The sequence below is a fragment of the Ranitomeya variabilis genome, chromosome 4, assembly GCF_051348905.1.
Source record: "Ranitomeya variabilis isolate aRanVar5 chromosome 4, aRanVar5.hap1, whole genome shotgun sequence".
NCBI lineage: Eukaryota > Metazoa > Chordata > Amphibia > Anura > Dendrobatidae > Ranitomeya > Ranitomeya variabilis.
In genome coordinates this window covers 59,675,437-59,701,347 of record NC_135235.1, presented here as the reverse complement: position 1 = coordinate 59,701,347, position 25,911 = coordinate 59,675,437, and the positions used below count along the sequence as shown (strand labels likewise).

The window sequence follows — 25,911 nt, the reverse complement described above, 5'->3', positions numbered from 1 at the left end:
TCTGTCGGTACCTGAACATACCGCTATGCGTTCATATATCAAGGAGTCTCTGGAGAAAGGACATATTCGTCCGTCTTCTTCCCCTCTTGGTGCGGGATTCTTTTTTGTGGCAAAAAAGGACGGATCTTTGAGACCTTGTATTGATTATCGGCTTTTAAATAAGATCACTGTCAAATTTCAGTATCCTTTACCGCTGTTGTCTGACTTGTTTGCCCGGATTAAAGGTGCCAAGTGGTTCACCAAGATAGACCTTCGTGGTGCGTACAACCTTGTGCGCATTAAGCAAGGTGATGAATGGAAAACCGCATTCAATACGCCCGAAGGTCATTTTGAGTACTTGGTGATGCCTTTTGGGCTCTCCAATGCGCCTTCAGTTTTTCAGACCTTTATGCATGACATTTTCCGGAAGTATCTGGATAAATTTTTGATTGTTTATCTGGATGATATTTTGGTTTTTTCTGATAATTGGGATTCGCATGTGGAGCAGGTCAGGTTGGTCTTTAAAATTTTGCGTGAAAATTCTTTGTTTGTCAAGGGCTCAAAGTGTCTCTTTGGTGTGCAGAAGGTTCCCTTTTTGGGGTTCATTTTTTCCCCTTCTGCTGTGGAGATGGACCCAGTCAAGGTCCGAGCTATTCTTGATTGGACTCAGCCCTCGTCAGTTAAGAGTCTTCAGAAGTTCTTGGGCTTCGCTAACTTCTACCGTCGTTTTATCACTAATTTTTCTAGCATTGTGAAACCTTTGACGGATATGACCAAGAAGGGCTCCGATGTAGCTAACTGGGCTCCTGCTGCCGTGGAGGCTTTCCAGGAGTTGAAACGCCGGTTTACTTCGGCGCCTGTTTTGTGCCAGCCTGACGTCTCACTTCCCTTTCAGGTTGAGGTGGATGCTTCGGAGATTGGGGCAGGGGCCGTTTTGTCGCAGAGAGGCCCTGGTTGCTCTGTTATGAAACCTTGTGCCTTTTTCTCTAGGAAGTTTTCGCCTGCCGAGCGAAATTATGATGTGGGCAATCGGGAGTTGTTGGCCATGAAATGGGCATTTGAGGAGTGGCGTCATTGGCTCGAGGGTGCTAAGCATCGTGTGGTGGTCTTGACTGATCACAAAAATCTGATGTATCTCGAGTCTGCTAAACGCCTTAATCCGAGACAGGCCCGCTGGTCATTGTTTTTCTCCCGCTTTGATTTTGTTGTCTCGTATTTACCAGGTTCAAAGAATGTGAAGGCCGATGCTCTTTCTAGGAGCTTTGTGCCTGATGCTCCTGGAGTCGCTGATCCTGTTGGTATTCTTAAAGATGGAGTTATCTTGTCAGCTATTTCTCCAGATCTGCGACGTGTGTTGCAGAGATTTCAGGCTGATAGGCCTGAGTCTTGTCCACCTGACAGACTGTTTGTCCCGGATAAGTGGACCAGCAGAGTCATTTCCGAGGTTCATTCCTCGGTGTTGGCAGGTCACCCGGGAATTTTTGGCACCAGAGATCTGGTGGCCAGGTCCTTTTGGTGGCCTTCCCTGTCAAGGGATGTTCGGTCATTTGTGCAGTCCTGTGGGACTTGTGCTCGAGCTAAGCCTTGCTGTTCTCGTGCCAGCGGTTTGCTCTTGCCCTTGCCTGTCCCGAAGAGACCTTGGACACATATCTCCATGGATTTCATTTCTGATCTTCCGCTATCTCAGGGCATGTCCGTTATCTGGGTGATATGTGATCGCTTCTCCAAGATGGTCCATTTGGTTCCTTTGCCTAAGCTGCCTTCCTCTTCCGATCTGGTTCCTGTGTTTTTCCAGAACGTGGTTCGTTTGCACGGCATCCCTGAGAATATTGTGTCAGACAGAGGATCCCAGTTCGTTTCCAGGTTCTGGCGATCCTTTTGTAGTAGGATGGGCATTGATTTGTCGTTTTCGTCTGCTTTCCATCCTCAGACTAATGGACAGACGGAGCGAACCAATCAGACTTTGGAGGCTTATTTGAGGTGTTTTGTCTCTGCTGATCAGGACGATTGGGTGACATTCTTGCCGTTGGCTGAGTTTGCCCTTAATAATCGGGCTAGTTCCGCCACCTTGGTTTCGCCTTTTTTCTGCAACTCTGGTTTCCATCCTCGCTTTTCTTCGGGTCATGTGGAGCCTTCTGACTGTCCTGGGGTGGATTCTGTGGTGGATAGGTTGCAGCAGATCTGGAATCATGTGGTGGACAACTTGAAGTTGTCACAGGAGAAGGCTCAGCGCTTTGCCAACCGCCGCCGCGGTGTGGGTCCCCGACTACGCGTTGGGGATTTGGTATGGCTTTCTTCCCGCTTTGTTCCTATGAAGGTCTCCTCTCCCAAATTTAAACCTCGTTTTATTGGGCCTTACAAGATATTGGAAATCCTTAATCCTGTATCTTTTCGTCTGGATCTTCCTGTGTCGTTTGCTATTCACAATGTATTTCATAGGTCCTTGTTGCGGCGGTACATTGTGCCTGTAGTTCCTTCTGCTGAGCCTCCTGCTCCGGTGTTGGTTGAGGGCGAGTTGGAGTACGTGGTGGAGAAGATCTTGGATTCTCGCCTCTCCAGGCGGAGGCTTCAGTACCTGGTCAAGTGGAAGGGCTATGGTCAGGAGGATAATTCCTGGGTGGTCGCCTCTGATGTTCATGCGGCCGATTTAGTTCGTGCCTTTCATGCCGCTCATCCTGATCGCCCTGGTGGTCGTGGTGAGGGTTCGGTGACCCCTCACTAAGGGGGGGGTACTGTTGTGATTTTGCTTTTTGCTCCCTCTAGTGGTTACTAGTTTTTTGACTCTGGTTTTTCTGTCATTCCTTTTATCCGCACCTGGGTCGTTAGTTAGGGGTGTTGCTATATAAGCTCCCTGGACCTTCAGTTCAATGCCTGGCAACGTAGTTATCAGAGCTAGTCTGCTGTGCTCTTGTCTACTGATCCTGGTTCCAGTTATATCAGCTAAGTCTGCCTTTTGCTTTTTGCTATTTGTTTTGGTTTTGTATTTTTGTCCAGCTTGTTCCAAATCTATATCCTGACCTTTGCTGGAAGCTCTAGGGGGCTGGTGTTCTCCCCCCGGACCGTTAGACGGTTCGGGGGTTCTTGAATTTCCAGTGTGGATTTTGATAGGGTTTTTGTTGACCATATAAGTTACCTTTCTTTATTCTGCTATCAGTAAGCGGGCCTCTCTGTGCTAAACCTGGTTCATTTCTGTGTTTGTCATTTCCTCTTACCTCACCGTCATTATTTGTGGGGGGCTTCTATCCAGCTTTGGGGTCCCCTTCTCTGGAGGCAAGAAAGGTCTTTGTTTTCCTCTACTAGGGGTAGCTAGATTCTCCGGCTGGCGCGTGTCATCTAGAATCAACGTAGGAATGATCCCCGGCTACTTCTAGTGTTGGCGTTAGGAGTAGATATATGGTCAACCCAGTTACCACTGCCCTATGAGCTGGATTTTTGTATTCTGCAGACTTCCACGTTCCTCTGAGACCCTCGCCATTGGGGTCATAACAGGTTCCTGTGTTGTGAATCCGTATGGGCGCTATCAGGACATTTCCCGCCGCAATGGTTACTGTGCCTTTTAGAATAGGTGGGATCATGTAGGGGGTGATGGCATTGATCGGCGCTCCGTCCTGCAGGGGCAGCTCTGATCATGCCTCGCTGTCCTTTTGCATGGCCCCATCTCCTGGTGCAAATATAGGTCTTGCACTAACACCTTGGTGTTTACATCGGTGTCAGCGCTGACAGGTCAGATAATTTTTGTCCGGATGTGCTTGGTCGTTTTGTGCCGATATCTATCTGGGAGGTGCTTTGTGCTGTATGCGCTCGAGTATGTTTGATTGCGGCTTATTCAAGCCTCGGCAATGGATATATTGCGGTGAGGTTGTTTTGGGAAACACCGGGTGCTTAATAAGTCATCGCCTTTAGGTTTTCTGGGAAGTATGACTCATCTGGGGAATGCCCCCCTGAGGCCATTGGATTGGTCGCCTCGGTTTTTAAAAAGATAGTGATGCCTTACCTGCGACACGCCCCCAGGAGGAAGCAGATGCGAAACGCGCGTCGGGGTGACGGAGCTTCAGCATGCCACGAGGCTGTGATTCTGTGTTGATTGTGCTCAGGTAATATGTATTGGAACCGTTATCATATTTATGATTTCTATTCTCTACAGTAACATTCATTTTGCAGTATGGGAAGTGTAGGTGTAGATCAGCTGTGAGCCTTTCGCATGGCCGGGTTGTTTTACCTGTCAGGCTGGCGGTTTGCCCTTTTAGTAAATTATGGGCTCATTTATGATATGACCTATTTGTTGGGTGGCTATTAGGGTCTAAAAATATTTTATATCCCAACTCAACTCTGGGCATTTGCCCTATTGATTGGTGGAGTAATCTACTCCTCTAAACGTTCATTTGAGGATAATAGAGCTGTACAGTGTACATTTACATCAAAATTGATTCCTTTTTCACCGCACTGATTTTTGTGAAATACTAACTGCACATACAATGTAACAGGACTGAGTTTTACCTGGGCACATCCTATTTATTTTTCGCTGATGTCTGCTTTGATACTATTCTTGATTGTGAGGCATTGTTTTAAATGTGTGTGTTTTATATGTCAATAAAGAAATTTGGTTATTAAATTTAAATAACGCTTCTTGACTAAAGGGAGTTTAAGAACTCCGTGGTCAGTATGTTTTCATAAATAAAACATAGACTGAATAAGTATGGCTTGTTTGGAAGGGTTGCCAGGAGAAAGTTTCTTTCTAAAAAGAATACTTCAGCATAGCTAAAATTTTATAAAGTTTCTTTTAAGCAAACCACAAGAGTTTTGGAACATTGCCTTTTGACAGACAAGACCATAGTGAATATGCTAGGCCATAATGTTCTGCACCACGTTTGTCAAAATTCAGTCACTGCTTATTAGCAGAAACATCTCATACCAACTGTAAAGCATGGTGGAGGAGGGGTAATGATTTGGGCTTGTTTTTCAGCCACATCACCTGTGTACCTTGCAGTCATTGAATCGACGCTGCGTGCCAAACTATTCTAATGTCAAATTTGAGGTCATCTAGTCAAAAGCTAAAGCTTGGCCTAAACTGGGACAATTAGCCCAAGTACACCAGAAAATCTACATCGGAATGGCTGAAAAAGAAAACAATCAAGGTGTGTCAATGGTATGGTCAGGGTCCAGATCTCAACGCAATTAAAATGTTGTTGCAGGACCTTAAGAAAGCACTTGGATACAGCACTAGCTGCACTTGGGTCTGCACAGAGACAGGAAGCAGTAATGTCACCGGACCACTAGTGACCTGTGGTTGTCTGCAGAGGTGACTTTGATCAGGTCGTCAACATAAAACATCCGATGATGGCTGTCATGGTGCGGAGTAAGACTGAAGGAGAGGCTAGAATGGAGGTCTATCATCTGCAGCAATAAGTACTGCTTTTGTTTTTTGGACACTGACTGTAGAATGGTCTGGAGACCGCGTGGGCAATGTCATGAAGAGGCCTTCATGAGGGAACATTACACAAGTCCATCTTCTAGGATTATGGTGTGGCATAATGTACAGTAATTGGACCCCTCTAGTCTTCATTCCACGTTACATTACATTGATTTGATGGTGGAATCAGGGGTGTGGACATTTCTTCAAAGTATCCTAGGAGCCATTTTCTAGTGTAAGGCTGGTGTCACACTTGCGTGTGCAATGTGAGAAACTTGCGCATCAATTCCTGGCACTGCTGCCGGACCGGAGCGTTCAGCTGCATAGAAATACATGCAGCCGCACTCTCCGATCCCGAGTGCCGGCGGCAGTGCCGGGTATTGATGCGAGACACTCGCGCTGCACACGCTAGTGTGACACTCGGCCTTACTTTGAGGAGCCTGCGTGGCCTAAAAATGCTACCACGGCCTGCAGCGTCTCCGGACTTATTTCCCATGGAGCAGATCTTGCTGTGTCATTGGTCAGAAATTGCAAAGGAAACTGCCAGCATTTGGTTCTTTATGATTTGACCAAGTGCATTCAACGTGGCAGAACTTTCCCCAGACAACCATTAGTTAGCTCATTGATAGCAGCCAAGGCGCTCATACTTGATACTAAATAAATTGAGATATTTTGAACATTTTGTTTCCATTTTTTCATCCTTTTAATATCATTAGCACGCCTATCCATCCTGTGATTTCCATAACTCCACAAATTTTCCTTCTTGATTTTACAATTTCAATGTTGTGTAGTGTATGTCTTGAGAAAACTAAATACACCCTATTTGAAGTCTTTGGTCTTGCTTATCAGGACATAATTTAAAAAATCCTGGTCCTTTGAAGTTTTTAGAATTTCCTTTTATTAAAGAAAAAACCCTTTAATGCATATAAATGATTGTAGTCAGTGTGTACATTTTACTTTTCTTAACCTCAAGGGTTGCAGTTTGCCAGACATCAGAAGTTTGTGAATGACTACATTCTGTATTATGGAGGAAAACTACAAGACTTCCAGCTTCCCAAGTAAGAGCATTGCCCTTATGCATTATATATCATATATATATATAATGTTGTAAAGTGTAATTTTCAGACCAATTAAACCATGTACACTTCTACAATGTCCGGTGTTTCACCATAGCTATAGACTGCAATCCTTGTTTTCAAAACCATCCTTGTAAAACCAGAGAAATGAGCCGTGCCACATGCTGGTATAAGTTCAATGTGTAAGTTCACATTCACCCTGTGCCCATGAGCAAAATACTGTGCAGTCCGTAAATAAAAGATAATAGTACATGTAAATAACAGGGTACTTGGTTACACTATTTTGATCAAAAGAGCGTAAAAGCCATCCCAGTGAATAAAATAAATTATGTAGCCATATAGACTTCCAGAAGGGGCTCCTATGTTTTTTGTAGCGTTATCAGCTCTCTTCTACTTTTGCATGGAGCAATCTAAAAAATCAATTGAAAAGTAGCATTCAATGACTGTTAATAAACATATCGTGAAGGTTCTTGAGTAAATCTTTTTTTAGTTGATGAGTAGAGATGGGCAAAGCCGAACAGAAAAGTCCTTACCGAACACCTACTGTTCACCGAGCAAGACTTCTTCAGGATGTTCGGGTTTGGCACCCATACATCGGGTGTTTCCCACGCCATCATCCATCTGCATGAAACACCCACAGCTCTGATCAGCAATAAGATCAGAGTGCTACAACCCCTGGCAAAAATTATGCAATCACCGGCCTTGGAGGATGTTCATTCAGTTGTTTAATTTTGTATAAAAAAAAGCAGATCACTCACGACACAAAACTAAAGTAATTTCAAATGGCAGCTTTCTGGCTTTAAGAAACACCAAAAGAAATCAAGAATAATGTTGTAGTCAGTAATGGTTACTGTTTTTTTAACCAAACAGGGTAAAAATTATGGAGTCACTCAATTATGAGGGAAAAAATTATGGAATCACTCTGTAAATTTTCATTCCCAAGACTAACACCTGCATCAAGTTAGATCTGCTCGTTATTCTGCATCTAAAAATGGGTGATCACACCTTGGAGAGCTGTTGCACCAAGTGGACTGACATAAATCATGGCTCCAACACGACAGATGTCATTTGAAACAAAGGAGAGGATTATCAAACTCTTAAAAGAGGGTAAGTCATCACGCAATGTAGCAAAAGATGTTGGTTGTTCACAGTCAGCTGTGTCTAAAATCTGGACCAAATACAAACAAAAAGGGAAGGTTGTTAAAGGCAAACATACTGGTAGACCAAGGAAGACATCAGAGCGTCAAGACCGGAAACTTAAAGCAATATGTCTCCAAAACAGGAAATGCACAACAAAACAAATGAGGAACGAATGGGTGGAAACTGGAGTCAAGATCTGTGGCCGAACTGTAAGAAACCGCCTAAAGGAAATGGGATTTACATGCAGAAAAGCTAAACGAAATCCATCATTAACACCTAAACAGAAAAAACAAGGTTACAAGGGACTAAGGAAAAGCAATCGTGGACTGTGGATGACTGGATGAAAGTCATATTCAATGATGAATCGCGAATCTGCATTGGGCAAGGTGATGATGCTGGAACATTTGTTTGGTGCCGTTCCAATGAGATTTATAAAGATGACTGCCTGAAGGGAACATGCAAATTTCCACAGTCATTGATGATATGGAGCTGCATGTCAGGTAAAGTCACTGGGGAGATGGCTGATTACATATTCAATAAATGCACAAGTTTATGTTGATATTTTGGACACTTTTCTTGTCCCATCAATTGAAAGGATGTTTGGGGATAATTAAATCATTTTTCAAGATGATAATGCATCCTGCCATAGATCAAAAACTGTGAAAACATTCATTGAAAAAAGACACATAAGGTCAATGTCATGGCCTGCAAATAGTCCTGATCTCAATCCAATTGAAAATCTTTGGTGGAAGTTGAAGAAAATGGTCCATGACAAGGCTCCAACCTGCAAAGCTGATCTGGCAACAGCAATCAGAGAAAGTTGGAGCCAGATTGATGAAGAGTGCTGTGTGACACTCATTAAGTCCATGCCTCAGAGACTGCAAGCTGTAATAAAAGTCAGAGGTGGTGCAACAAAATACTAGTGATGTTTTGGAGTGTTTTTTTGTTCATTTGTTTGTCATGATTCCATAATTTTTTCCTTCATAATTGAGTGATTCCATAATTATTCCCTTATGCTTGGTTAAAAAAAGTAACCATTACTGACTACCACATTTTTTATTTTTCATATCTTTTAGTGTTTCTTAAAGCCAGAAAGTTGCCATTTGAAATTACTTTAGTTTTGTGCCATGTCTGTGATCTGCTTTTTTTATACAAAATTAAACAACTGCATGAACATCCTCCAAGGCCGGTGATTCCATAATTTTTGCCAGGGGTTGTACAACTCTCGGGCTGTCAGATGACAGCATGAGCCAGCAGCTGTGGCCGGAGTTAAAAAGTTTACCACTGGTCACAGATGTGTCAGGTGATGAGAGTATTACTCCCTTCAACCTCCAACTGCTGCCGCTAATAGCGAGAACAGGCAGCGACTGATGAGTGTTTTCAGCAGCTGGCACCTGCGCTTTAAATAATAAATAAATAAAAAACAGCATATGTTCCCCTCTATTTTCAATAACCAGCATGGCAAAACTGACAGCTGCTGGCTGCAACCCTCCACTGTCAGCTTTATCTCACTATTTATTTAATTTATCATTTATTTAAATAATTTTAAAAAAAGGCTTGAGGATCCCTCTATTCTTGATAACCTGTCATGATAAAGTTGAAAGCTGAGGGTTTCAGCCTGCAGCTGTCAGTTTTGTTATATTGTTATCTAAAATAGAGGGAAACTCACAGCGGGTTTGTTTTTTTAATTTATTTTTAGTTCAGGCACCGGCTGATGGATACTCCAATCAGCTGCTGCGTGCTCTCGCTGTTATTAGATGTAAGCTGATGGGAGTAGTACTCTCTCATCAGCCAACGCCTCTGTGACCAGTGGTAATGATTTTACCGCCTATAAAAACCAGTGTTTGCCGTGCTGTCATGCAGATGACAACGTGGCAACAATGGATTTTCGAGTCCACCATTCACCTGAATAGAGTCCAGGTTTTGGTACTGTTCTGGTACCCGAACCAAACTTTTTTTAACTGCTCGGCCAAACCCGAACATCCAGTGGTTCGCCCATCACTATTTATGAGGAGACATGTCTTGATTTTTTTCTTCTACTTTGATACTGTTTCTCTAATGCTCATCACTCAGTCTCATCACTCCAGCCTGTCTCCTGCTTGTGATGGGTGTCTCCCTGCCAGCGCTTACAGGCAAGGAAGACAGACTGAAGTTGAATCACACAGAATACACTGCAAAATCTCAACACCTCACCACACACGCATGTGTTGAAGACAGTGAGTTTTATAACTCTAGTTAGAATTCTGATCTAGACTAGTGATGAGCGAATATACTCGTACCCACAGTACATGTGGGGGTTGCCTGGTTGCTAGGGAATCCCCACATGTACTTATGCTGGCTAACAGATGTAAATCATTCAGCTGCGGCAAGAAAAACTAAATCTCCGAGCACTAAAAAATATTCGGAGGACCCCCGAGCATGCTCGAGAAATCTCGAGTAACGAGTATATCCGCTCATCACTAGTCTAGACCAGATCTACACACCTTTTGTCAAGTCTCGCTTTTATGTGCTACCAATATTTCTGGCCCCAGTGCTTTCCAGCAGAATATTGCTGCTAATCCCTAATGTTGAAAATTGCTCAGGCAGGGGTAGACACTAGAGATGAGCGAATGTACTCGTTGCTCGGGTGTTCCCGAGCACGCTCAGGTGGTCTCCGAGTATTTGTAACTGTTCGGAGATTTCGTTTTCATCGTGGCAGCTGAATGATTTACAGCTCCTAGACTGATTACATGTGGGGATTCCCTAGCAACCAGGCAACCCCCACATGTACTCAGCCTGGCTAGTAGCTGTAAATCATGCAGTTGCACCGATGAAAACTAAATCTCCGAGCAGTTACAAATACTCGGAGACCACCCGAGCGTGCTCGGGAAAATCCGAGCAACGAGTACACTCGCTCATCACTAGTAGACAACCAATATCAATCAATATCATTGTTCACAAAGGACCTTTTGCTTTCCGCTCTTTGTAAATGATTTTAATAATGTACATTTTCATTACAGAGGAAATCGTAAAACAGACTTAGACGTTATACGAGAAAACCACAGGTTCCTTTGGCAAGAGGAAGATGAAGAAGACATGTCTTGGTAAGTCGAGTAAGGCTTTGTTCACTTTTGTGTTGTAGTGTTTTATATAAAAAAAAAAACAACAGATTCGACAGGAGGAATAGTCCTATTTGCAATGTCATGCTTCTCAGCAAACACTAGACCCCGTTATAATGGAGTGGGGCCCTGAGCTGCCATTAGTATATGTCATATCTATTTAAGAGTTGTGGATTAAAAAGGGGCTTATCCAGGACATTTTTTTATTTTTTTTTTACTATGGGCCTAAAATTGAAAAGTAGTTACTAGCTACATGAGTGTTCTACCTTGGGGCGGTCACCAACGATTTAGTTGATTCAGCTGCTCCACGTCAACAGATCAGCTCTTCCTCTTCCCAGTTGCTCTGTTGAAGTGGTGTGACTGCTGACTGACAGCCAGCTTCCCGCAGTTAAGCAGCAGGGAGATGGCTGTCAGTCATCATGACATCGGCAGTCACGCCCCATCAACAGAAGAGAGTGGAAGAGAAGCCGCTGCTCTACTGTGGGACTTTGAGTTGTCCTAGGCCAAGAGTATAGATGGAGAAAAGTAGGGGCCCTAGGACGGAGCATAGAGGGACTCCAGCAGAGAGAGGGCGGGATGAGGAGGTAGTGTGGGAATGGGAAAAGCTAAATGTGCGGTCGGAATGGTATGAGGCAATCCAGGACAGGGCAAGGTCTTTGATGCCAAGGGAAGAAAGAATCTGTAGCAGTAGGCAGTGGTCGGCTGTGTCGAAGGCAGAGGACAGGTCAAGAAGGAGGAGGATGGAGAACTGTCTGTTAGCTTTGGCTGTGAGTAAGTCATTAGTAATTTTGGTCAGGACAGTTTCGGTGGAGTGGTGGGGCGGAAGCCAGATTGGAGGTTGTCAAGGAGAGAGTTGGATGAGAGGTGGGAGGAAAGTTGAGCATGGACAATGCTGCTCAAGGAGTTTTGAAGTAAACGGGAGCAGTGATATGGGGCGGTAGCTGGGCATAGCAGTTGGGTCAAGGTTAGTTTTTTTAAGGATGGGTGTGATGGTGGCATGTTTGAAGGCAGAGGGGAAGGTGATAGAAGATAGTGATAGGTTGACGAGATGGGTTAGGGCTGGAATGAGCATGTTAGTGAGGTTGGGGAGCAGGTGGGACGGGATCAAGTGCACTGGTGGTGAGGTGTGATTTGGAAAGGAAGTAAGTTCTCCTTCAGTGATGTTGGAGAGGGAGGTTATAAGGGAAGGGCAGAGGTCTGGTATATGGAATGGTTGGGGTGATGGAACAGTAAGGGTAAGTTCACACAGGGCGTTTTTGCTGCTTTTTTTTCTGCAGCAAAACCTGATCATCTTGGCAGGAAAGAAGCTGTGTCAAAAACACAGGTTTAGGTGCATTTTTTGTGTGTTTTTTGTTGCATATTTGGTGCGGTTTTTTTGGGTGCGGTTTTTTTTTCTTTGTCCATGCTAATGTCCTTGGATTTTCAGCAGCAAAAACGCAGCAAATAATGATACCTGCGTTTTTTCTGCGTTTTTTTCAACACGCATTCAAGTCTGGGTGAAAAAACGCAGCAAAAACGCTGAAAGAAGTGACATGCTCTATGTCCAAAAAACGCAGCAAAGCACAAAATACTGATCAAACAAAAAACCAATGTGTGTGCATGAGATTTCTGAAATCTCACAATGCTTTGCTGGTGTTGTTAAAAGCAGCTGAAAATTGGCATAAAAAAAGGCAGCAAAAACGCCCTGTGTGAACTTACCCTAAAGGTTTGCCTTGTTTGGTCGATCTTGTTTTTGAAGTAGGTGGCAAAGTCCTCAGATGTGATGAGGGGAGTTGGAGGTGGCAGTGGTGGGCAGAGGAGAGAGTTAAATGTGCTGAACAGTTGTTTTGGGTTGTAGGATAATGAAGCTACAAGGTTTGTGAAATAGGTCTGTTTAGCAGAGGTGAGGGCTAATTTGAAGGCAAGTGTAGCTTGTTTGAAAGCAGTGAAGTCGTCTGGATGGCGTGTTTTCTTCCAACGCCGCTCTGCGACCCTGGATGCTTTACGAAGTTTTTTGATAAGATTATGCCAGGGTTGCCTATTGATTTGTCGCACTTTGCCATGCATGAGAGGGGTGACTGAGTCTATGGCTGATGTGATGTGTGCTATATGTCCTCATATAGCTGAATTCAATAGTTGCATAAACCATAATACCAGTTTTCTAGGATAAAAAAAACAAACATGTTGATGAATCTGTATTAGAACCACAATCCACAAAATCAAAGCAGATCTGCAGTGTATAAGTTTACATTGTGTGGCCTTAAAGGACTTTTGTCTTTTTCTGAAGGTGTCCATATCCTTTAGCCATAACTTTCTATATCTTTGTTTACATTTTCTCATTAAGATTTAGAGACTGAAATATCAGTTTTATGAAAAATTCATGATTATTTTTGTTTAACCTTTTCTGTCCCTGTATTGAAGCTTCATAAATGTTCTATGATCTATAAATGCGTACACGGACATTTTCTTTTCTCTGCCTCATGAAGGTTTGTATTTTTTTGTGCTGACAGGGAGAAGAGAATTGCAAAGAAATACTATGATAAATTATTTAAAGAATATTGTATAGCGGATCTCAGCAGATACAAGGAAAACAAGGTTTGTGAATACGAGATAAATGTTGTTTGTGTTGTATGCATTATGTCGGAGCCCTGCACAAAGGCCGATCTTAGTACCGTCAACATGTAACACAAATTATACGTTATGTATTTCTCGTACTTTTCATTCTATAAGAAACACGTGAATTTTTTTATTATAGTTTTGCAGTCAGGAGGCCCAGCAGTATAAAGAGGTTTCTCTGCTACTCAGTTCACCTGGCACACTGCACACATACAAGCTCCATTAAATTGCAATCTTGGAGCATCTTATTTTATAACTTTTTGTTGTGCTGTGACTCTGTTATTCCTCCTGAAATTACAGGAATTTTGACAACTAGGTGTTACTATTCTGCCTCTTAAAGAGGTGTGGTCTCCACTTTCTGATATTGTCAGCACTGATTGGTCAGTGTTTAAGGACACGCCCCCCAACTAGTCACACCCAGTTGACAGTTTGATACATTTCTAGGAGGAATAACAGAGGAACAATGCGGAAATCTAGAGAAACATTACGCAACACCTGTCGGGAGAGCTGACGGGTCATTTTTGTTGATCTTCTTCCTATTGAATGGTTTCTTTTGAAACCATAGGGATTTATAGAGATCCTGTGCATCATACGCTGTTTGTGAGCCTGTAAGTGTGTACATGGCCGTGCACAGATTTGTCTGTTGTTTTTTGATCGCTTCTTTCTTTCTTGCTGCAGTTTGGGTTTCGATGGAGAGTAGAAAAAGAAGTCGTCTCCGGGAAAGGTAATTATTCTACAATATGGCCCCCAGTATATTATTATTATTATTTATTATTATAGCGCTATTTATTCCATGGCGCTTTACATGTGAGGGGTATACATAATAAAAAACAAGTACAGTAATCTTAATCAATACAAGTCACGGCCGGTACAGGAGGAGTGAGGACCCTGCCCACGAGGGCTCACAATCTACAAGGGATGGGTGAGAATACAGTAGGTGAGCGTAGAGCTGGTTGTGCAGCGGTTTGGTGGATCGGTGGTTACTGCAGGTTGTAGGCTTGTCGGAAGAAGTGGGTCTCCAGGTTCTTTTTGATGGTTTCAATGGTAGGCGAGAGTCTGATATGTTGTGGTAGAGAGTTCCAGAGTAGGGGGGATGCGCGGGAGAAATCTTTTATGTGATTGTGGGAAGAAGAGATAAGAGGGGAGTAGAGAAGGAGATCTTGTGAGGATCGGAGGTTGCGTGCAGGAAAGTACCGGGAGACGAGGTCACAGATGTATGGAGGAGACAGGTTGTGGATGGCTTTGTATTCCATGGTTAGGGTTTTGAACTGGAGTCTTTGGGTAATGGGGAGCCAGTGAAGGGATTGACAGAGGGGAGAGGCCGGGGAATAGCAGGGGGACAGGTGGATTAGTCGGGCAGCTGAGTTTAGAATAGATTGGAGGGGTGCAAGAGTGTTAGAGGGGAGGCCACAGAGCAGGAGGTTGAAGTAGTTCAAGGTGGGAGATGATGAGGGCATGGACTGGGGTTTTTGTAGATTCTTGGTTGAGGAATGTAGACGGGAGATATTTTTGAGTTGATATCGGCAGGAAGTGGAAAGGGCTTGGATATTTGGTTTGAAGGAGAGATCAGTATCAAGGATTACCCCGAGGCAGCGAGCTTGTGGGACTGGGGAGAGTGGGCAGCCGTTTACTTTAATGGATAGGTCTGTTGGGGGAGTCAAGTGAGATGGGGGAAAGATGATGAATTCTGTTTTGTCCATATTAAGTTTTAGAAATCTAGTGGAGAAGGATGAAATAGCGGATAGACATTGAGGGATTCTGGTTAGTAGGGAGGTGATATCTGGTCCAGAGATGTAGATCTGTGTGTCATCAGCATAGAGGTGATACTGAAAGCCGTGAGATTCTATGAGCTGTCCCAGTCCGAAGGTGTAAATGGAGAAGAGCAGGGGCCCTAGGACTGAACCTTGCGGGACACCGACAGATAGAGAGCGAGGTGAGGAGGTGGTGTGTGAGTGGGAGACGCTGAATGTCCGGTCTGTTAGGTATGACGAGATCCAGGATAGGGCCAAGTCTGTGATGCCAAGGGATGAGAGGGTCTGTAGTAATAGGGAATGGTCCACTGTGTCAAAGGCAGAGGAGAGGTCCAGGAGGAGGAGGACAGAGTAGTGTCGCTTGGCCATGGCGGTTAATAGGTAATTGGTGACCTTAGTTAGGGCAGTTTCAGTGGAGTAGTGTGACTGGAATCCTGATTGTAACCGGTCGAAGAGGGAGCAAGAAGAGAGGTGGGAGGACAGTTCAAGATGGACGTGTTGTTCCAGTAGTTTTGAGGCATAGGGGAGAAGTGATATAGGGCGATAGCTAGATACAGAGGATAAGTCAAGAGAGAGCTTTTTGAGGATAGGTGTGATTGTGGCATGTTTGATGGGAAAACACCAGTTGTTATTGATAGGTTGAAGAGATGGGTTAGGGTTGGGATGAAAACTGTGGTGAGGTTTGGGATGAAGTGGGATGAGATCGGGTCAAGTGCCCAGGTGGTGAGATGCGATCTTGAGAGTAGACTGGAGAGTCGATCTTCTGTAATGGTGGAGAAGTTGGTTTTGTAGGTGGAGGGCTGGGCAGTTAGGAGGAAAGACTCTGGGGGTTGTTGACCAAAGCTGTTTCTGATGTTATCAATCTTCTGCTTGAAAAATGAGGCAAAGTCTTCAGCTGAGATGAGTGGAGAGGGAGGAGGTGCTGGGGGATGGAAGAGAGAATTGAAAGTGTTGAATAACTGTTTAGGGTTGTGAGACAGGGAGGATATGAAAGATGAGAAGTAGGTTTGTTTTGCCTCAGCGAGTGAGGCCTTGAAAGTAGTGAGGGACTGTTTGAATGCGATGAAGTGCTCATTGGAGTGGGATCTTTTCCATCTCCGCTCAGCAGCCCTGGAAGCTTGCCTCAGTTCTTTGGTCAGGTTGGTGTGCCAGGGCTGTCTGTTGATTTTGTGAGCTTTGGTATGTGTGAGAGGGGCAACCGATTCCAGAGCTACAGCTATTGTGGTGTTATACAAAGCAGCAGCAGCATCTGCATTGTGTAGCGAACTTATGCCTACAGAGGGAGAAGGGATTCAGACAGTGAGTGTAGATTGAGGTGTTTAAGATTTCTGTGAGGGTATGCAAGTATGTGGGGTGGGTATTGTGGACAAAGAGTGGAGAGTGAAGAGAATGTGAGTAGGTTGTGGTTCAAAAGAGGGAGAGGTGAGTTAGAGAGGATAGAGAGTGTTATGAACTGGTGGCCTAGGAGCAGCATGGACGAGCTCTGGAGTAGGTGGCCTCTATACTGACCGCAGACCCTGAACTTAACACATCAACTAGAAGTAGCCGTGGGATGTTCCTGTCACTCCCTAGACACCTCGTCACGGCCGAAGGACTAATTACACCTAAAGAAAGAAACAGGAATACTATCTTGCCTCAGAGAAAATTCCCAAAGGAAAGGCAGCCCCCCACAAATATTGACTGTGAGAGGAGAGGGAAATTACAAACGCAGACTGAAAACAGAATTTAGCAAAGGAGGCCACGCTACCTAGAAAGAAAAGACAGGAAAGAGTACTGTACGGTCAGTATAAAAAATACTACAAAATCCACCACATAGAGTACAAAAATCTCCACACCTAACTAAAAAGGCATGGAGGGTAACTCTGTGACTCCAGAGCTTCCAACTTGGCTGAGTAAATCTTAACACAGACAAAGCTGGACAAGAAAAAACATAGCAATTCACAGAACTATTAAGTCCACCGCATGTGGACTGCAAAAACAGAGCCAGGACTTATCTTTGATGATTTGGACAATCCAGAAGGAGAAACCAAGCAGAGATGTGGATCCCTAGAAAACAATGGACAACTGGCACTCACTAAAGGCAGGAGCCAGACTAAATAGCCCCGTCCAAAGTGGAAGCACCTGATGACTGTTGTGAAGGACAAACAGGAGCACTACCACTCATAACCACCGGAGGGAGCCCAAGAGCAGAACCCACAACAGAATTCACAACAGAGAGGGAGCAGAGGCGGGTGAAGATGAGGTCCAATATGTGGCCATCTTTGTGAGTGGCTGCAGAAAACCATTGAGCGAGGCCGAAGGAGGAAGTGAGAGATAGAATCTTAGTGGCAGCTAAGTGGGATGTGTCAATGGGGATCTTTAAGTCGCCCATGCTGATAGTGGGGATGTCCGCGGAAAGGAAATGAAGTAGCCAGGTGGTAAAGTGGTGAAGGAAGGTGGTGGCTGGCCCTGAGGGGCAGTAAATGACAGCTGGTTGGAGGGGGAGTAGATGCGCGCAGAGTGCACCTCAAAGGAAGGAAGGGTAACAGAGGATGGCAGTGGGATTGGGGTGGAGGAGCAGTTATCTGACAGGAGAAAAGCATCTCCTCCACCATGCTTGTTGCTGGGGGGGGTGTGGGAAAGGTGGAATCCACCATAGGAGAGTGTAGCAGGAGAGGCTGTGTCAGAGGGGGTGAGCCAGGTTTCGGTGATGGCGAGAAAGGAAAGTTTCTGAGTAATGAAAAGATCACGGATGTAGGAAAGCTTGTTGCAGACAGAGCAGCGTTCCATAGAGCTCCTGTTAGTGGGACTCGGGAAGCGGGGGCTGGGCGAATGGGTATAAGGTTAGAGAGGTTACGGGAAGTTGTGATAGAGCATGGATGGGAGGTAGAAATGACTGTGGGGATGTGGTGAGGAGGGCCAGGAGCAATATCACTGGCAGTGAGGAGGAGCAGGGAAAGTGTTAGCAGGTGGGAGCAGAAGAGGGCATGAGGTGGCTGCCTGTGTTTGGAGGCAGAGGATTGTGTGTTGAGGAACAGTTCAGAGGAGGAGGTGAGATGGATGGGGAGGATTGAAGAGGAGATGACCAGTTCCTTACTAGGTGTAGAGATTAAAGGGGTTAGTAGAAAGTGGAGGATTTTAGGGGTGAGAGTGAAAACAAACAGAAACATTGTTTACAGTGACTGTATCCAGATCCCTTCTGGTTCAATTCTGGAATTAATTCTGAGCATTACACTTCTATGCTACACTAATGTGATACACTGGGCAGACTGACAAGACTGGATGGAGGGAATGTTACTCTCATCTGTTGCATTTCGCCTTTCTTTTCTCAGACAGATTGATAGTGTAACATCATTCTGAAGAAAAACACAATTCGTCTATAACGTGATAATTCACAGCATAAGTGCTATAATTTTGTCATCTATTATTACATAACGTTAAAGGGATTTTCTCACGTAGATGTCACAAGCCTCTTGGAGCTGCTGGGTTCAGTGATTGGCTGCAGAAACTAGGAGCAGGGGCACTTGCTCATACAAGGGTAGGACATATGGGATAGAAATTGTCTTCTTAAAGGGAACCCATCAGATCCCCCATGCCCTCCAATCCAGCAGCATTCACCTATGTATGATTAAACTCCCTGCCTAACCATCGCTGCTCGTTTCGACAGCGTCCATGCATCAGAGGCGCACTGCGAATGACCTGAAATTCAGAAGATGTACAATATATAAGGATGCAATATTTATTTATTATTCTTAAATGGTGCCATCATACTCCAGAGAACTTTACAGACATTATCATCACTGTCTCCATTGGGGCTCACAATATAGATTTCCTATCAGTGTGTTTGGAGTGTAGGAGGAAACCGGAGAACCCGGAGGAAACATGCAAACATAGGGAGAGCCTGCAAACTCCTTGCAGATGTTGTCTTTGGTGAGACATAAATCAAAGACCCCAATACACAGCTGTAGCACAGTATATATTCATATTGCAGATCTAATATCTAGTAAGTCTAGTCACTCTTACGGCAGCATAGGAGGACCTATGTGGCAGCCATGGGGGCTTTAGCAGGATGAGTACTGGTGGCAGATATTGACATACCGCTCTCATATGGTTACATAGCAGCGATCAGAGCACGCTCCAGTCACTGCAGCTATAGGCAGATGCTGACTGTGTGACACAGCCAGCATGCTCCATAGACCTAGATCACTTACATTTACACTCTTTAGTTACTAAAGGGAGGCTTTTCTTTTAATAAAAAGTAGAGGGAAATCACCTTTTTATAAAAGAAAATAAAATCGGTACTTGCCACCAAAATCCGCCGCTACTCCAGTGCTGACGCTCTGACCTTCTCTGCTGGATAGAAGTGATCACTTCATAATAACCACCGACCTGGCTGCTGAGACCACTGATGGCCAAAGGGTGATGTGACTGGTGGGAAAGACGTGTTCCAGTCCGGCCGAGATGAGCAGCGATGGTGGATCCTGGTGGCAAGCATTGTAGTAGCCCCCTGATCATAATCCTGGGGGAATAACCACTGCTTTTCATGTCCCAATAGAAAAGTGGGGCATCCATTAGGACGTGAAAAGCCGGAGAGCGGGCGCGGTGTGGTTGCGCATATATTGACAAGTAGATGTGGTTGTGTTTTAGGTTTTTGCTTTCTGTCTTTTCAACGTTGACCGATACAAAATCCCCATGAGCGCCGCAGAGATCCTCAGCATAAATTGCCATACTGCAGGTTTCATTCCACTTGCAGGTCCATTTACATTGTGGATTTTGTGGAGGAGATTTTGTTTGCTGAAGATTTTTCACACACAACCAGAGCTGTGCTTACGATCCCTTATGCCAGGGGCGGCCAGGGCGCCTCGGGAAAAACGAGGAGGATGCAGTTCTACTCCAGAGCCGTGTTCCCTCCATTTGCAGGATCAGTGAGTGTCTTAAAGGTGGATCCCTACTGATCCTAAATCTTCCCGATATGTCTTAAGAAAACATCATAAGCCTAATGCGTCATAAAAGTTTACACTTGTCATGTATGAACAGCAGAGGGCGCTACAGCTTTACTTACGCGGAAACACACACAACCTAAAATAGAAACAAAATGAACACATACCCTGCAGTAAGTAATGGGGCATAGAAAGAACATAGGGGACTTGGTCCAAAGAAGCGTAAGAGGCATCCCACCAGTGACAAGGTGTCCCCAAATCAAGAGGTTCCTAACCTCTGGTATTAAAACCTTACCACGTGTCAAAGGGACGTCAATGTGAATAAGGGCCGAGCAGGACCAGGACCTGACTGTGGACACCAAGCAATGGGAAGCTAAATAAAAATAACGCCAAGCTAAAACCCGAAAAAAATGAACTGGAGTATAAGTTGGTATGCATGCAAAATATAGGAGCTTGTTAATGAATTTGCTTTATTGTAAATCTCTGCTCTGAAAACCTCTCGCCGGACTATCTTATCAGTAATTGGCCTCGATTACACTAATTTAATAGGGAACGTCTACATATCGTTTTTTTTTTCTTCTAATGACTCCTCGTAATCGCTGCTGACATTATCATCAGGTAGTTACAAGTCAGATGTTAAACAGGATAAGTGTCTGTCTTCCATAAGCAGATTACACAGCCTTCACCAGCCAGGCAAGAGAGGAAATATGCAAGGCTGCGAAATACCGCTATAGAGACGGGTCCAAGAGAGATCGGACATGTAATGTCATCGCCCAAGAAAGAGGAGGATCGTGATGAGTTGCCACATTGGATCGTAGAACCAGATGGATCAACGTAACAGCAAACTCATATAAACCTGTGACTGTCCCATACATCAGAGCAGAGATTGCAGAAATTCATGCACATTCTGCACTAGTAACCCCATTGCATTGGATGGAACTGATTCTTATACACAGAAAGTGTTGCAACAAATCTTTTATGAATATACCCTTAAAGATTGTGTCAGATTGTTCAAATGATGCATTACATATAATAATATAAAAACTTATGATATAAGAAGACTTGGTGGCTGGCAGCACAAGACCCCTGATATATAGAGGATGTGCTGCAGACAATACTGTGTGAGTGATGGGGCAACGATCTGTCACCCAAACAGCCATTCATACAAAAAGGCATCTAAATGTCAGTAAGAAAGCGTCCATCAACTTGAGATAATGACAATCTGCATTTGTTACAGCAACGTATCTGCCCATGGTAAAGACTATGACCTTAGAAAAAATGATTAGTGGCTACACCTTCGGCAATCTTCATTCCTTTCAGATTTTTATCTTATGTGAGTGTCCCTCTCAGTAATACAGGCTGGATGTGGCGTCTGATTGTATCCAGGGTGCTGCTGTCTTCAGTAGCTCATATATCAACACAGCTTCTATCCTGCACTTAATTTCATCTTCATGTGTTTGCTTTTTTTACAGCTTATTTTCTCTGCCCAATTGAGACTTTAGCTGCTTTCCACCTTCTCCACAGTGTGGAGATTTGTGTACAAGCCCCTTCTGCTCCCTGCTGCTATCTCTATGGCCCCGTTCACCCATCCATAAATTTTCTTAGCACACGCATGGCATCCATGTGCTTTCCTTTACATCACAGACCCATTCATAGACAACTGTGAGTTTAGTCTGTGAACCAGGCACAACTTAGGCTTGTCTTTATAGGTATTTTTTGACAGATGAGATTTTTAGATTTCCTCTAAATTGACCCACAGAATGTCCGTTTATGCTGCAGATTTCACCCTTTGCAACGCAAATAGTTAAATGCTGATCATAACAGCACCACAGTATCTGCTGTAAATTCCTCTGCAGGAGCTCCGCATTGGAAGTGCCCCATGGGGACGCGCTCTCCTCTTTACTTTACTTTGTTTGATGAATTTCTTCCCCAATGTTGGATGGAAAACTGGTGTAGAAAAGTTGCCCACATGGCATTGTGCAAAAAATTTGCATTTTATCATTTTATGGCAGCATAGTTTTTTAAAGGAACATTTACATTCGGTGAACTTTTTTAATATCATATCGTAAAGAAGCATGCCAAAAAAACTTTCTAGATAGCTCTTCATGTGTTTTGGGAGAAAAAAAAAACTCAACTGACCTAAAAAAAAAAAAAAAGACCCAAACCCTGATTCATCATTGCCTTTGTGCCCATTTGTTTTTTTGTTTGTTTGCATCCAATTTATTATTCTATGTGTGCCTTTTTTAATCTGTTATATGTGTCTTTTTTGTTTTTGCTTTTTTTTTGTGGGGGGGGGGAAGAAGTTCCGCTTTGTGGTTTTTCGCCTGATACATAAATTGAGACTTTTTATAAAGTTGCAAATTTTGACACAACTCCACTTCAGTCTCCCTCCGGTGTAGTTTTATGCATGGTTTATTAACAGTAAAAACTTCTTTCTAAAGGGTTGCAAAAATGGTTAATGACCGGAAGGAAGACAAAAAAAGAAAAGTGACTTGGAAAAAAAATCTTGCAAATGATGAAACTGGGCCCTTAAATATTGTACATTTTGGATTTATTTTTTAACATGCGGCCGCAAAAGGAAAGCTACAAAACGCTGTGTGGTCGCGGCTGAATTCTCCCCGGAAGCTGCTCCGGACCCTCCTCGCTGACACACTTTGCTGATTATACACGTGCGCACATTGTGCTTCTGACCCTAATGAGATCAGTTATGTGACGGAGTCGCCTATGTCAGAGGAGACGATGTGTTTGCCGGGGAGGGGGATTGTATCAGATCAGTGCTCGGCATCCTAAGATGGTCTTAGTGCCTTCTCTTATGTCACTGTATAAAGAGTGTGGTCTTCTTCCCACAGAGATCAGTAGCGCCTGAGATTGGAGGTGCCATGTTTTTAGCCGCGAGGCCAGGATTAAGCTTAACACTTCCTGGATATTTCTTGTAAGGGTATTCACATGCTATAATATTATAATATCTCCTGGTATTGGTCTACCCACTGGTACCGCTCACGTCGTTCCGTTTTGGCACAGCCGGTATTTAGAGGGCGCCAATGTGTCGGGAACGTCATCATGCCCAGTGACTGGACGGTGTTAGAAGCTGGCATATGCTGCAGACGTCAAGCTTCCCGGGGAATATCTGCCAGACCTACATGTTAGCTGCTTAATCCAGAGTACTTTCAGGCTAATCTTCCAGAAACGGCGAGGATTTCTCCTCTTAGATCAGGGCATGGATCTAGCAGCAGTGTTCTGTATTATTAGTTCCTGATGGCCGGCATATTGTTGTGCGAGATCATAATAACATCATGTACGGCCCAATAAATATGGGGGGAATGGAGCATGTACAAAGCAAGGATTGTGGATGTATCAAGGACTGCTAGTTATAATTATACTAATATATATATATACTAGATGGTGGCCCTATTCTATCGCATCGAGTATTCTAGAATATGTATGTAGTTTATGAAGATTTCAGAATAATGCAATGAATACACAGGATTCGGCCGGCCGGCCGTGACCAATTAGCAAAGCGTGGTTGAAATCCCGCATCAATTCGCGGGCTTCCCTCTTATTCTGCTCTACGTGCCGCGTTACTGATTATTTCGGTTTCCTTTTTCGTGTAAGGTCAGTTTTTCTGCGGCCACAAGCGCTGCGATGAAAAGGAAGGCCTGAAGAGTTGGGAAGTGAACTTCGGCTACGTGGAGCATGGAGAGAAGAGGAACGCCCTAGTGAAATTACGTACGTTTTCTATCTGTAAATTATATACTTGATATGGGCAGACATATGCATTAATTAGCACAGACATAATTAAGAGACTGTGATCTCATTGGCTTACGTTTATAAAGCATTTTACACCAGTTTTGACTACCATTCTTATACATATAATGACTTACACCAAATTTGCACACACCAGTGTTCATGCGCAGTGAGCCGGGTGTGCGGTGCCTTCTCCGGCTCATGTCCAGGAATACAGTGGCACTGTAAGACTCAGCCATGTCCTACATCATCGTTGCGTCACCGTGCATAAATGAAGCCAGGGTGCGTACTCCATGACAGTGCAGCAAGCCGGGCGTACGCTCTGTCTCATCGGCTCATGACCAGGGAGGCAGCGATGCCTTAGTACTCGGAAAGCCATAAAGGGCACGCACAGTGCACCGATGGGGAGCATACACTTCGCTGTTGCAAAACTTGTTACAAGGGCCTGATAACATAATTAGCGGGTGACTAATGTGGGGGAACCAACACCCCTACAACTAGTCACCCACTGATTAGCATATAGCCACCAAATATATAAAATTGCTAATAAGTAGGCCTTGTAAGGGTGTTCACATAGTAATAGATACAAGGTGGTGGTTTGTGGGACCTGAGCAAGCTGTCCGGTTCATTTTACAGAGGATCTGTCAGCAATTTTTACAATACCAACTGCATACATTATGAAATAGATATCTTAGACCTGGTGAGACTTGTCTACTTACTGTGGAAATCTCTGTCAGACTGACTGTATTTCTGATCTTAGAATAAGCATTATTATGAGTCGAGATATTCTGTAGCTGGAGTCCTGAAATGCTTTACTGTAATATCAGGCAGAAAATCTTTCAAAATGAATTATACAGCCATTCTGACATGCGTTTTCAAAGTAAATACACCAACCTCATCAGGTATGAGATCTATTGAATAATGTATGCAGTTTGTATTGTGAAATTTGATGGCAGATTCTATTTAAGATCAGTACAAGAAGAGTAAAGTGCTTGTACTCATGCACAAACGTTTGTTGCAAGAAATTTGCGTCAGTGTCTGACTGCTTATATAAAACACATTGGGGTCACATACACAACATGCCCCACAAAGCAGAGATGCTGGATCCATCCCATATTACAGTGCGCCGGCTTTCAGCTGTGACCACAAGAATGACCGTGGGGTTTCTACTCTTGATGTACACAAGTCTCTCAATTTATGTTTAGACATTTGTGCAATGGACTCACAGAAGCGGTTGTTTGACTGCGGCGTCCATCTGATCGCATTGCTGGGGCCTAATAATTACACATAAGGACTGGGAACTAATATACTTAAAGTCATGAACAAAAGTTTTGGCACCCTTGAAATTGTTCCAGAAAGTGAAGTATTTCTTCCAGAAAGATATTGCATTTACACGTTTTTTTATACACATGTTTATTTCCTTTGTGTATATTTCGAACAACACCAAAAAAAAAACTGAGAAAAAAAGGCATATTTGACATAATTTCACACTAAACCCCAAAATTGGGCCTGACAACATTTTTTACACCTTTCCAAAATTGTGGATAAACAACTTTGTTTGAAGAATGTGATGCTCATTCAAACTCACCTGTGGCAAGTAACATGTGTGGACAATATTTAAAAAAATTGCAAAGTATGGGATTAACAAGGCTACGATTAGGTGGACGCATAACTGGTTCAGTAATCGTACTGAAAGAGTGGTAATAAATGGTTGCACATCCAATTGGAAGTGTTTCAAGTGGAGTACCACAGGGCTCTGTTCTGGCCCCAGTGTTGTCCAACATTTGTATAAATAATTAGGTAAGGGAACTGAAGGTAAACTAATCAGATTTGCAGCAATGCAAAGCTAGGAGGGACAGCTAACACTACAGAAGACAGAGAAAGGAAGCAGAAGTATCTAGATAAGCTTGAACAATGGGCAGCGACTAATAGAATGATATTTAACAGGTAGAAATGCAAGATTCTACATCTGGGCAAGAAAAAATTACATTTATACAATGGGTGTAATAAAACTAAGCAACAGCACGTGTGAAAAAGACAAAAGACTTGGGTATACTAATAGATCACAGACTGCACATGAGTCAACAGTGTGATGCAGCAGCAAAAAAGGCAAACACAGCTCTAGAATGTATTAAGAGTAGCATAGAGTCTAGATCACATGAAGTAATTATCCCTCTACTCCTCCTTGGTCAGGCCTCA

At 43.8% G+C, this 25,911-nt stretch overlaps 1 protein-coding gene across 1 annotated transcript in view; it reads left to right on the top strand.

The window, feature by feature from the left end:
- Positions 1–25,911, top strand: part of LOC143769757 (protein FRA10AC1) — an 86,353-nt gene that overhangs the window by 38,566 nt on the left and 21,876 nt on the right. The window contains exons 5-9 of the mRNA XM_077258603.1: positions 6,371–6,447; positions 10,605–10,688; positions 13,193–13,277; positions 13,977–14,022; positions 23,581–23,694. Coding sequence (XP_077114718.1) covers positions 6,371–6,447; positions 10,605–10,688; positions 13,193–13,277; positions 13,977–14,022; positions 23,581–23,694 — 406 coding nt within the window. The remainder of the gene's footprint in view (positions 1–6,370; positions 6,448–10,604; positions 10,689–13,192; positions 13,278–13,976; positions 14,023–23,580; positions 23,695–25,911) is intronic.